Source organism: Callorhinchus milii, unplaced genomic scaffold (genome assembly GCF_018977255.1).
Source record: "Callorhinchus milii isolate IMCB2004 unplaced genomic scaffold, IMCB_Cmil_1.0 Scaffold5, whole genome shotgun sequence".
Taxonomy (NCBI): domain Eukaryota; kingdom Metazoa; phylum Chordata; class Chondrichthyes; order Chimaeriformes; family Callorhinchidae; genus Callorhinchus; species Callorhinchus milii.
The window spans coordinates 2017096-2030632 of record NW_024704746.1 but is presented as its reverse complement, the minus strand read 5'-3'; the positions used below and the strand labels follow the sequence as shown (position 1 = coordinate 2030632).

The window sequence follows — 13537 nt, the reverse complement described above, 5'->3', positions numbered from 1 at the left end:
CCTGGATAGAAAATTGGTCATTCACTTCATGGTTGATTGCGGGCCATTGTTTTTGTGCACAAACTGGCTGCTGCATTAATCTACAGATACACAGTCACTTTACCCTTTACAGCTCTTGTTGGGATATTGCTATGCGCAATTGGGCTGTCATGTTAGCCGACAAAATACGCAGGCACTACACTTTATCATGGTGGTGAACTTAATAATAAGCAAATTCCCTTGACGCGTAGCCAACGTCAAGGGAATATGCTTACCTATTCTCATCCCTTGAGCGAATAGGCTTCAGGAAACTGACTAATAGGTGGACAGGCACACGGAGGCTTTCTTTGCTGTATTCGCCGAAGGGAAGCAAAGCGCTGGATCCGCAGGGTGGTCCTGAAAGGGTTAACTCAGCGCAATGGTAAAAGCAGTAATTATTGATGTGTGACTGAGGGCTTAATGGACATCGCTTATTAATCTGCATTAAAAGCCTTTCCTATGCCTCGTGGGTCCCAGGACATGAGTTCGTTAATTAAGCAAGCGTGAGCCCACCTCCCCAACCCAAAAAATATATATACACAGGCGATAAAAGCAAACGGTTCCACAGTTCATTCCTCTCAATGTTGTAGTTACAATATTGAGGCAGTTCTGTTAAAACAACGCCCCCCACCCTTCATAATTGTGGATGTTCAATGAAGAGAGTGAAGAAGGAGGGCTGTTAGGCTGTGGGATTCATCAACACGAGTTGCTGTCATATTAAAGCCGAATGAAAGGAATTGTTCAAAGGAGTTGTGGAAAAGCGCTTGAGAAGTAAATAGAAAACCACTCGGTGACGTGGGTGGGGAAGCATTGGAAATTGGGGTAAATAAGGGAAAAACAGAATTAAAAAGGTAGAGGTGGTGTGAGCAAGCTGGGTCTTCTTCTGGGCTGAAAGTCTCAGTCTGGCTCAGTCGGTAGCGCTCTCTCTCACGCCCCCCCCCCCCACCCCGCCCCAGTCAGACGGTTGTGGGTTTGAGCCCCCGTAGTCCAGGCTGACGTTCCAGTGCATTGCTGGGGGAAGTGTTGTGCGATGAGGCGCTATATCAAATGCATGGATTATTATTATTACTATTATTATTACTATTATTATATTGTCAGAGAAGAGGATGAGATGTTGAACCAAGGGCCCATCGATTCCTGTTCAGGTGGACGTTAAGCAACCCATGGCGCTGCTAAACAAGTAAAAGGAGTTTCTGCTCCCAGTGTCCTGGCCGACAGTCCCCCCCAGATACAACTGGGCTGAAGGGAGAAAGTGCTACCGACTGAGCCAGGCTGACTCCTTAAGGTCTGGGTTAAAGCAGAGCCTCCTCCACAAGATCCACTGATACCCACGTGGTCTGGGCATCCCCTGTGTGGGGATTGAAACCCACATACCTGAATGGTGAATGTCACAGGCTCTTCTCTCAGTTGCCCGTTGACCATAAAGCCCCGGTTGGTGCCATCAGAGGCTACGAAGGCAAAGCTGTCGAGCCCGGAGGCTTGACCATCGTGCTTGTAGGAGACATCCAGATTACTGACTTGCAGCTGAGTGAAACGTTCCGGGGAGCGAACTCTGCCTTCCAGGCGCAGTGTGCCGTGGTGGGGGGGGCGGGTGATGGTGAAGGTGAGGTTGGCGGAGGACGTGTCGGGGTCTGTGAGCCGCAGGGTATCGGGGGAGATTATCATGGTGGCTCCTTCTGGCACCTGAAGGCCTTTGTTGCTGATCAGCACTGGTGGGAGGTGGTCTGTTTGCTCAATGATGAACTGCAGGGAACCATTTGTGACTGTTAATCCATTACTGACCAGAAACCTGTAAGGGGAGGAGATGAGGATAGAGGGAGAGGAGGATGGAGGGAACAGAGGAGAGGAGGATAGAAGAAGAGGAGGATAGAGGGAACAGAGGAGAGGAGGATAGAGGAAGAGGAGGATAGAGGGAGAAGAGGAGAGGAGGGTAGAGGGAGAGGAGGAGAGGAGATTAGAGGGAGAGGAGAAGAGGGTAGAGGGAGTGGAGGAGAGGAGGATGGAGGGAGAGGAGGAGGGTAGAGCGAGAAGAGGAGAGGAGGGAGAGGAGGATGGAGGGAGACGATGGAAAGAGAGGGAGAGGAGAATGGAAGGAGAGGAGGATGAAGTCAGAGAAGAGTGAAGGAAGAGGAGGATGAAGGAAGAAGATGGGGGAGATGAAGATGGAGGAAGAGGAGAGACGGTTGAGGGGCCGAGAGAGGAGGTTTTGGGAGGAGCGAAGAAGGAGGGATGAGGGAAGAGAGGAGGAGAAAAAAAAAAGAGATTTTAAAATGAGAGAGAACAAAAAAAGCATGTTAACTTGGTGCACTTGACCCAGCATCTGTTGGGAAGCCTCGTGTTTTTTTGCCGTATAATTATCCCAATCAATCCCCATGAAAAGGCTCTTCCAACTCTAAACGTGAATGACGGTGCCAAGACTAGTCAGTGTGTTAATCATCCATCATCCTACTGGTGAGAAGACATCGTTTAAATAGCCCTACAAATGGCAACACCCCTGTTAATTTCCCCCCCACACACCAATTCACTTGGCCAATTCATCGGCCTACCCCAATTGCCGATAACGGGATGATTCCTTAACCTTCTGAGCGTTTTTGACGGACCCAGATTCCTCCCCCTCACTCTCTTCCCCTTCCACCCCCGGCCCCTCTCTCTCTCTCTCTCTCTCTTTGAAATTTGGTTCAAAACCGCATTGTGCGTAAGCAACTGGATCCATTCTCTGTTCCTTTTACTCGGGTGAATCCTTCTCTATCTCTCGCGCCCAGCTTTCTGAGTCCGTCCGTCTGTCTGTCTAAACCGATCAGTGCCAACGGAGGTGGTGTTGGGGGGGGGGAGTCTAATAAGACTTTTTTTTGCATCTCTTTTTCAAGCTGCAGAAATCTGTCACAACTGGTATTAATCTAATCCGAGGTAGAATTGTCAAGTGCCTTGGCGTGCCTGCCGCCTTCTGACACTTTGTCTCGCTACAAAGTGCAGACAGATTGCAGGTTAGGAGCCGTCGAACAGATGGACAGGTTTAGGAGTGTAGCACAATACAAAGCAATTTAATAAATCACCTGGAACCAGATCAGTTCCAAAAAAGAAATCTCTAGGAATGAATTATAGCGTGTCTGATGGGGAGCTTTGGCACTGCGTAAAGACAGACGGTGCTAACTTCAAAAAGAGATAAACATCCACGAGAGAGAGAGAGAGAGAGAGAGGAAGAGAAAGAGAGAGAAATACGTCCTCTGTTGCATCACAGTCACAGGGCTCAGACATCCCTCCACCCACCGCCCCCCTCTCTCCCCCGGACTCTGTTTGTCTCCCGAGAGAATCCATCCATTTTGCCGCAGTTTGAATGCGATGCATTGAATCGTGTCCGCGCTAGAGGTTTTAGAAATCACACCCCGATAAATGTGATTTCCTATAACTGATCACTTCCTATAGACTTGATTTCCTCTCGGTGATCACTTCCTGTAGTGAAACGCACCGTCGGTATCGGCGTTTCGCTATGGGAAGTGATCAATAAAACAGGACAACGTGTTAAGTGGATGTAAATTCTCAATTTACAATTTACTCTCCGTAAACGGTGTGCGCGTGCGCGCGTGCGTGTGTGTGCGCGTGGGTGTGAGGGCGCGGGCGCGCGTGCGTGTGTGTGTGTGTGGGGTGCGTGTGTGCTCGTGCGCGAGGGGTGTGCGTATGTTCTAAGAAGAAAACATCTAGAGAGTGTGCACTGAGCTGGGGGCTGCGGTAGGGTTGGCGGGGGTGGGGGGGGGGGGGGGCATTACCTGAAGCTGTCCTGGCTGCCCTCATGACTGTTGTCATGCACATAGCAGACCTTCTGGGCTGCCACATCCAACTGGCTGAAGCTGGAAACAGCCAAGCCGGGGTAATTGATGTACTGGATCTGACCATGCGCAGGTGGCACAGAGATGGCAAACAGCAGCTCCTCGGGTTTGCCAGTGCCATCTGTTGCCAGGAGAACATCTGTCGTCAAGGTGACCCTGTCACCTTCTGTTAAAGTTACAGGTTTGGCCAACACAACAATGTCACCTGTGATAAAAGAGAGGGAGAGGATAGATGAGAGTGAAGGAGGCCGCACATTCACGCACGCACATGCACACTCTCTCTCTCACACACTCACCCACACACACACACACCCTTTCTCCCACGCACACACTCTCTCACGCACACGCACACTCTTACACACACGCGCACACACATACACTCTCACAAACACACACACACACACTCACGCACACACCCTTTCTCTCACGCACACACTCTCTCACGCACGCGCGCACACACATACACTCTCACAAACACACACTCTCTCACACACACCCACACCAACAGTCTCGGATATTGTCACCGACAAACATGGCCTCAGCTGTGTTAGTGATGACTTAGCTCCATTTAATTGGTAAAACGCAGACCTCCGATTGCATTTAACAGAGTGGCTTTGATTTTATGAACTCCCCATTGTCAGTGCGGAGAGGCAGATTGTGTAAATGTTTTAGGATTTACAGTTTGCAGATGGCGCTCTCCCCCCACCCCCACCCCATTCTCACCAGTTGTGGCTGAAAATGTTTATCAGAGAGTGGTGCCAGGGAAAGCCTCGAGAGAGAGAGAGAGAGAAAGAGAGGAGAGAGAAAAAGAGAGAGAGGTAGAGAGAGAAAAATAGAGAGAAATGAGAAAAAGTGAGACTGAAAGAAAAACATCCGATAGAAAAAGAGAGAGAAGAGTGAGACAAAGAGAACTATTGCGAGAAAGAGACAATAGAGAAAAAGGGAGAGAGCGCGAGAAAGACAAAGAGGGAAAAAAAGAGAAAAAAAGAGAGTAAAAGAGAGAGCGATGGCAGCTCCTATTTCTTATTGCATCAATCAGCCCCTGGTGACTCTGGCTCGCCACACACCCCGAACCTTTCAACGGCCAACCCTGTATCCAGAGTGAAATTTTGTACCAGATTTTCTAACCCGGCCGCCATCGATCACGGCTTAAACTCAAGTTGTAGGCGATGCATCAGCCCATCAAGCCGTCCCTGAGGTGACAGGGGTCAGTGACGGCACCGAGAACAGAGCAGTTCGATGCAACACAACGCAGTCCCTTTAAACTGAGGCACGTGCCAGAGCCCATTAAGCTGAACACATGGGGTTCTGAGCACTGTTTGCAGCTGGTGTTGTGCTAAATGCAGCCAATTTGTGATATACAAAAAAACACACATCAATAAGCCAGCGACATGGATTAACTCTTCGTGGCTGCTCTGGCATCCTGAGACCTTATGCTACTTTTCAAGGAACTAACTAGAAACTAGCACTCGCGCACCCACGCGCACACACAGACCGCTCAGGCCCCCAGTCAGGGCTTTAGAAACATAGAAACACAGAAACAGGAGGTGGCCATTCAGCCCCTCGAGCCTGTTCCACCATTCTATAAGATCACGGCTGATCTGTACCTCATGTCCAATTCCCCGCCTTTGCCCCATGTCCCTTAATACCCTGACTTAACAAATAGCTATCCACCTCAGTCTGGAAGATGTGATTGGATCCAGTATTCTTTGAGGTGTAAAAGGCACTGTATAAATTTACGTTTACACAGTGCCATTCATGTCAGGAGGACGTCCCAATGTGCATTTGCAGTGCTGTAGTGCTGAAAGTGCTCTGAGACTCTGCCCCATGTGAAGGGTGCTATATAATTGCAAGTTGTTGTTGTTGTATGTGCATCTTCACTCTTCGAAAAGGGAAGGGAGTTGTCTCTCCCGGTGTCCTAGCCAACAAATCCCCCAAACAAAATTGGTCACTCAACCCATGGCTGTTTGTGGGACACTGCTGTGCGGAAACTGGCTGCCCATAAAACACACAGTCACTCCACTTGACATTATATTCTGTGAAGCGCTTTGAGACATCTCGACAATGTGACAAAGCGCTACATCAAAAGCAAGTATTGTTATTTATCATCCTCTAATAGTATTAATAAATCCTTGCTTTCATACAGTGCCCTATCCTGAGGCGTTCCATAGCTCCGTACAGGATCGTGGAGTTGTGTAACTTAGTGCTTGTCTCACAAGCGAGAGGACCCGGGTTTGATTGCGGGTAGGGCAAAACCTTACATAAGTTTCCTTACTCCACACGGCTCTGTTTGCCTAGTAATAAGTACGAACCCAGTTGTTAGTGGATTGGCGGATCGCTTTCCGGGGGTAATAATCCCTCCAGAAAAAAATTGCGGTCACTCAATCCGGGACTGTTTGTGGGACGCTGCTGTGCGCAAATGGCTGCCGCCTTTCGCCCACAAAAATACACAGTCACTCCACTTTACTATATAATCGGTGAAGCGCTTTGAGGCATTTCAACGATGTGACGAGGTGCTGTATCAAATGCAAGTATCATTAGGATTATTTTCCTGTGCAGTGTAGGTGTATGTGAAGGTGGGGTGACTTGCCTTTCTCCATTTCCTTTATCGAGATGTAAAAGTTCTCCGGAGGGGACGAGTTCTCGCCGTCCGTCACGTAAAAGCGAAAGCTGTCGTGGCCTTTTGACCCCACGATGGTGGTGTGCAGATACCAGACCAGGTTCATGTCCACGTCATCCTGAGTGAAGTTCATCCCCGGATACACAACCATCCACTGCCACTGAGTCTGGGCAAAAGGAATGCGTCTGAATAATAATCATAATAATGATAATCCTTACATTTGATACAGCGCCTTATCACGTCTTCTAGACGTCTCAAAGCGCTTCACGGGATACACTGTAGAGTGAATTGACTGTGTATTTTCTGGGTGAAACTCGGCAGCCAATTGCGCACAGCAGCGTCCCAGAAACAGTCGTGGATTGAGTGACCAATTTATTATTTTTTGTCATGTTCTTTTTTATAAGGGATTATTACCCCCAGAAAAGCGATCCGCCAATCGTCTAACAATCTACTGACTGCTGTTAAACAGAGGTGTGTGCAGTAAGGAAACTTGCCTAAGGTTTTGCTCCGCCCGGGAATCGAACCCAGGTCTCTCGCTTACGAGGCGAGTGCTCTAACCATTGAGCTACTTGAAACCCTATTTGGCCCAACCAGTCCATGTCATGCCATACCCCACATGAGTTTCCACTCTTCCTAATTGCCCCCCCCCCCCGCAACCCCCTTTTTTCACATCTTGCCCATTTATAGCACAAACGGGAGACAAATCGCCAACCGTGGTGTGATAATGATAATGGGTACTAATTTAGGGGTAAGTCAAATTTATCTCCATCATTTTGAACACAGCATTCATCTCTTTCGGTGGTAGTAATCCCTCAACAAAAAAATTGTCATTCAATCCACGGCTGTTTGTGGGACGCTGCTGTGGGCAATTGGCTGCCGCGTTTTGCCCACAAAATACACAGTCACTCCACTTTACAGTATAGTCTGTGAAGTGCTTTGCGACGTCTCAGCGTCAATATTAGGCCCTACAGCAAATGCAAGGATTATTATTTATTACTTATCTCCTTGCAATCCGCTGCTCCTTTTTGTAACAAACACATTACATTGGTGGGATGAGGTTTGGTGGCCTTAAATTACTTTTCCCGGAGCTCTGACCACGGTAAGGCCCTTTGAAGGAATGGTGAAGAAATCATTCCCCAAAGCAAGGCTCCATCTCTTACCTTTAGCTGCAGCTGGCCAAACTTCGGGATGCTGTTGATGATGTAGTGAAGCTTGTGTCGTGGCGTGTCCCTATCTTCAGCCTCCAAAGCCACGCTAGAGATCACCTTATTCTCTCCCACATCTACCTCCAAGCCAGTGTTCCTGAACGAGAATAGTGATCAGGTTGTTGTTGTTGTTCCTTCCTCCCCTCCCCCAAACTATCTAATTTCCTGTAGTCTCGTTTGCCACGGGGAGTCCCGTAGGGCGATGGTTAGAGCACTCGCCACGTAAACAAGAGGACCTGGATTCGATTCCCGGGTGGGGCGAGTTTCCTTGCACTACACCTCTCTGTTTCTCCAGCAGTAAGAAGGAACCCAGTGGATCGCTTTCGGTGTCGGCTCACACAAGGAGTCTGGTCAAAGGGAGGAGACACCCCATTCCTGTCCATACCCAACAACCATAATCATGCATTTTCAAGCAGGAGTCACTGCGCGGCAGATTACAATAATAATAATCCTTGCATTCGATTTGCATTTGTATTTAATACAGGACCTTTCACGCTGGGAGGCCATCTCAAAGCGCTTTACCTGTTTTACTGTAAAGCGCGGTGACTGTGTGTTTTGCAGGCACACACGTCAGCCGTGTGATGCGCGCATAGTGATGTCCTACAGACAGCCAAGAAGAGAATGACTGATTTGGACTTCAGGGAATTGTTGGCCAGAACATCAGGTCGGGAGGGAGAAACTCCTTGGGAATTTACGGATGGTGTCATGGGGCTCTTTTAACACCTCTTCTGACAATGCAACACTCCCCCCAGCATGGCACTGGAGTGTCAGCCTGTTGACTAGACCGAGAGAACAGAAATAACCATTAGGGAACCCGAGGGTTATCTTCATTAAAAGGCCGCTGTTGAATAAGAGTTGAATCAACTGCTTCTGCTTGAATCTTACTTTAAAACCACTGGCATCTCGTCATTGACGGGCGTTACGTTGATGTGTAATGTCCCCCACACCACATGCTTGCCGTCGGTCAGCTGCAAGGTCAAGCTATCTCTGAGGGTCTCCGAGCCGTCATGCACATACGCGAGCCTCAATCCTGCGTGAGCAATGGGAGAAAGTGAACGAAGCAAAGTATGGGAGGGAGAGAAAAGGGCTAACGCGAACATACAAAATCACATGGTACTCCATGAAAACCCACAGCCTGCTTCTAAAGTTGCACTCGCTCACTCACTCACTGCATAAAACTGCGCAGCACCCTGTAAACCTATCTTCTACCAGCATTGAGCTCCTTATAAACATGTAGGAGGCCTATTAGAGAATAAAGCAATCCAGATATGTGCTGTATAATAGTACACAGGACCCTGGAGTAAATATTGTATATGATACTCACTGCTTTGGTCAGACGCTACTGCAATAATAACCCTTACAGATGATACAGCACCTTTCACGTCAGGACGTCTCAGAGTGCTCCACAGGATTTCTGTAAAGTGTAGTGACTGTGTGTTTGTAGGTGAGGACTGCACTTCCTTGGTTTGCCCCCTGTCACACAAGCACTGAGGTCAACTGCAGACACTCAATCGCTGCCCTGGCCGGACCTCGAACCTGCCATCTCCTGGCCTCTGTGGTTTACGCTCTCCGTTTTACCCACTAGGTCAACGGAGGAGCTTTCCACAGGACTCAAAACGACATGTTTTACGCTGTGCGTGGAAGGAGCGAACGGAATCCCTCAACTCCCTCCAGCGTGAGAAATGGTCACACCTGCGCTGCTACATTGCAATGACACACGGTGTCCAGCGGGGGGCGCCTGGAGCACACTCTACACGGACCTCGCTTGATCTCTTCCCCACTGAAGCTGTTGACTGTCAGCACACGGTGCAGAAGATCACCGCTCCTCTGTCTGTATCTGACCACCTCCTCGCCGTAGAGTGCGTTCAGAAGCTTCCCGTGGACGGGTGGCCTAACCACGGAGAACCCCAGGTTATCGGGAGGAGAGTCCAGATCCGCAGAGCTCAATGTTCCGGGTCCGATTTGGCACATGTCACCCTCCATTACCTGTACAAAGTACGAACGAGATGGTCCATTAATTCTTCAAAATGCTGCTGCAAATCGCCGACGGCAACTTGAGCTCAACAACAGTGCCCTTCACGTGTGATCAACGTTCCAAAGCTCTTTCCAACCAGGGATAATAAATGGGGACAATAAATTATTCAAGCATTTGTTACAGCGCCTTTCACGTTGGGAGGATGTCTCAAAAGCGCTTCACAGCACTTACTGTGAAGTGAAGTGACCGTGTGTTTTGTGGGCGAACATGACAGTCTAGTTGCACACAGCAATACCTAGAGGGTATTGTTGACCAGGACATTGGGAGAGAGAAACTCCCTTCTCTTTAACATCCACCTGAACAGAACAAATTTGAGCACATAATCTTCTGACTCAGAGACGAGAGTGCGACCAATTGAGTGAAGCTCAATTTAGGTTAAAAGTTTAGATTTAAAAAAATTTAGATTAAAAATTCCAAAATGTGTATTTGAACGTTTGAACGCTACAGATCCATTTTTTTTAGTTCTTACCATCTCTGATCCCACCATTGGTGGCTGCGAAAACCAACATGCCCTGCAGAGTGAAAGGAGTTTCTCCCTGTGTCCTGGTCAACAACCCTTCGGATAAAATTGGTCATTCACTTCAAGACATGTAACGGCTTAGAGGAGAGACTGCTGCCAATTGGGCCAGGCTGAGTGCAGAGGAAGACAATAACAACAGGCCATTGCTTCAGTCAGGAACCACGAGCGACTGTAGCAGGCACTGTTTCCTGGTGTTGGAGGAGGACAGTGCAGGGGAAAGGCTTTCAGCGTAAAAGACTCCTGGATGTGGAGTGTGAGAGGCATCTGCTGGGAGCACCAGCTGGGCCTTGCTGTGTGATGAAGCAACGATGGGCTATTTCTGCCCATGGCTCCGCAGGCTTGCTCCAGATGTGGGTTTCTGTAACGCACCTTATGGAGTCACTCTCCCTCTCACGCACCTGTAACTAATGCCGGCTTGTCAGTCAGCAGGATGGATCCTTGACTGGCGTGTGTGTGGGTAGTGGGGGGGAGGTGGGTGGTGTCCAGCACACGTGATCAAGTGGATGCACTTTACTTTCTATTACACACAGGCCAAGGGCGGTGGGTGGGGTGGTGGGTGGCGGGGTGCGGGGGGAAGGAGAGGGTACATAAACTTGTGCCCCCCCCCTCCCCCCATTATAACAAGGACACTGTAAAAATGGCTGCAGGTCAGCACTTCCGGTCTGTCGGGTCGTTGCTGACATTACTTCCTGTGACCTGCGCCCACAGAAGGCGAGGATGAAGGGTAACTCACTTCCAACACACAGCACGCAAACGCTCTATAAATGGAACCGTGACATACTATTACAGCACATTATAGCTGAGACTCGACCTGCAAATGGAGGGTGGGGGAATAACTAAATAACTTACACTGAACATCACATCCGAGAGTCTCCTTTCACATCACTGAAAGAACAGTTGGGTGAAGTATCACCTCTGCCTTAACCATCCCCATCCCCGCCCCACACCCATACCCACCCCCACACCCACCCCACAATAAATGAACAAATACAACGGGGAAGAGAATAAAGCGAGATGAATAAATAAAAATAATAATCCTTGCATTCGGTATCGCGCCTTATCACCTCACTCAAAGCGCTTCACAGAATATGCTGTAAAGTGGAGTGACTGCGTATTGTCTGGGCGAAACGCGGCAGCTAATTGAGCACAGCAGTGTTCCATAAACAGTCGTTGATTTGAGCGGTCAAATTTTTTTTGAGGGATTATTATTAAAGTGACGGTTTTGTTATTTTCTACTAATATAATAGAGGTGTTCAAAATTATGAGGGGATTTTGATAAGAGTAGATCGGGAGAAAGTGTTTCCACTGGCGGGTGAGTCAGTAACCAGGGCACAGAGATTTAAGATAATTGCCTGAAAGGGTCGGTGGAAACAGATTCAATAACAACTTTCAAAAGGGAAGATAAGTACTTTTCCCACAAAATATTCAGTCAATTCACTTTACAGTATATCCTGTGAGGCGCTTTGAGACGTCTCGAAGACGTGATAAGGCGCTGTATCAAATCCGAGGATTATTATTATTTATTATTAATTTATTTGAAAAGGAAAATATTGCAGGGGTTATGGGGAGAGAGCGGGGGAGTGGGACTGATTGGGTGGCTCTTCCAAAGTGTTGGCACAGGCCCGATGGGCCGAATGGCCTCCTCCTACACTGTAATATTCCAAGATTCTAATCTCCATTTACCGTGATGTTCCCCACTTGCAGGACGGGGGCTTCGTCGTTGGATGGGTTAATGATGATGTAAAACGGGATGGCCCTGGATTCCTGCATCCCGTCACTGACAGATACTAGGAAGTGGTCAGCTGTCGGCTCCATCTGCTCATGTCTAGCCTGGACGTAGTTGATGGAGCCCGCCTTGAGATGCTGCAGACTGAACAACACTGTTAAAGGGACAGATTGGATCAAACCACTTTGGCTTTGCAATTGTGTGCAGTCGTGCACAACACACAAGCGCTCACACACATACTCGCTCACGCATACACCCGCTCACAGACACACCCGCGCGCACACACACCCGCGCGCACACACACCCGCGCGCACACACACCCGCGCGCACACACACCCGCTCGCACACACCCGCTCGCACACACACCCGCGCGCACACACACCCGCTCGCACCCACACACACGCTCGCACACACACACGCTCGCACACACACCCGCGCGCACACACACCCGCGCGCACACACACCCGCGCGCACACACACCCGCGCGCACACACACCCGCTCGCACACACACCCGCTCGCACACACACCCGCGCGCACACACACCCGCTCGCACACACACCCGCTCGCACACACACCCGCTCGGACACACACCCGCTCGCACACACACCCGCGCGCACACACACCCGCTCGCACACACACCCGCGCGCACACACACTCGCGCACGCACACACTCGCGCACGCATACACTCGCGCACGCATACACTCGCGCACGCATACTCACGCACGCATACGCGCACGCACACACTTGCACAACACTGATACATACAAATGCTCACACATGCTCACACGCACAACACATACACTCAATTCACACAGCAAATACACATGCACACTCAACACACAACATACACGTATACACACAAACACAATCACACTCCCTCACAAACACAGAACACAAATTCACTTAGAACACACGATCCTCTCCCCAAAAGGAAACCACATTCTCTCTGTCAGCACATCACTTGCCCTCTAGTGAGGTGAATAATCTCCGCGCTCTGTGCCAGGCCGGGGGATGGAGCTGCAGCTCCCGGCTGCACACCTTCGTGACAACAGCATAATGCTTCTTTAAGGAATCAATTGAAGCCCGAAATATCTCTCATTCTTAGCCTTAAAACCTACGGTTTTACAAATACAAGATTAGGTGGAATATTGGGGAACAGCCTTAAATTGGAAGCCGATTAGGAACTGCGGAAAATTGGCTTTCAAATTAAGACTGATGTTAAAGCTCTTTAAGGTTTTTCTCCAAAATCTTACATTCTAAGACAATGGTCTTAAGGCTAAGAACGTGAGAAATTCCGGGGCTCTGATCCGAATTTGGCTATTGAAATCCTTATACAAATGTGAGCATGTTAATCATTTTTTGAGACTCAAAGTCTGGACGAGGTAATCTTCATATTGTCTTCGAAAATTCTGTCGTTCAAAGTATAAAACTACTTTCCTCAGAAAGCTTTGTACAGACCAACGACCAGAGAACGCTGGATATAAACATTTCAATCGTATAAAAATGTATATTTATACAGCGCCTCTCACGTTGGGAGGACGTCTCAAAGTGCTTCACACAGTTTCACCCACCTCTCTGATATGGGAA

At 49.0% G+C, this 13537-nt stretch overlaps 1 protein-coding gene and 1 non-coding gene across 2 annotated transcripts in view; both read right to left on the bottom strand.

Moving 5' to 3' along the window:
• The window catches only part of frem1b (Fras1 related extracellular matrix 1b), a 46702-nt gene that overhangs the window by 12129 nt on the left and 21036 nt on the right, over positions 1-13537 (bottom strand). Inside the window, exons 18-24 of the mRNA XM_042335710.1 lie at positions 11906-12102; positions 9428-9653; positions 8553-8697; positions 7623-7764; positions 6433-6628; positions 3783-4047; positions 1393-1807 (exon numbers count right to left, since the gene is read on the bottom strand). Coding sequence (XP_042191644.1) covers positions 1393-1807; positions 3783-4047; positions 6433-6628; positions 7623-7764; positions 8553-8697; positions 9428-9653; positions 11906-12102 — 1586 coding nt within the window. The remainder of the gene's footprint in view (positions 1-1392; positions 1808-3782; positions 4048-6432; positions 6629-7622; positions 7765-8552; positions 8698-9427; positions 9654-11905; positions 12103-13537) is intronic.
• Positions 6966-7038, bottom strand: trnat-cgu. Its single transcript has one exon. It is a non-coding gene; the product is annotated as a tRNA-Thr (tRNA).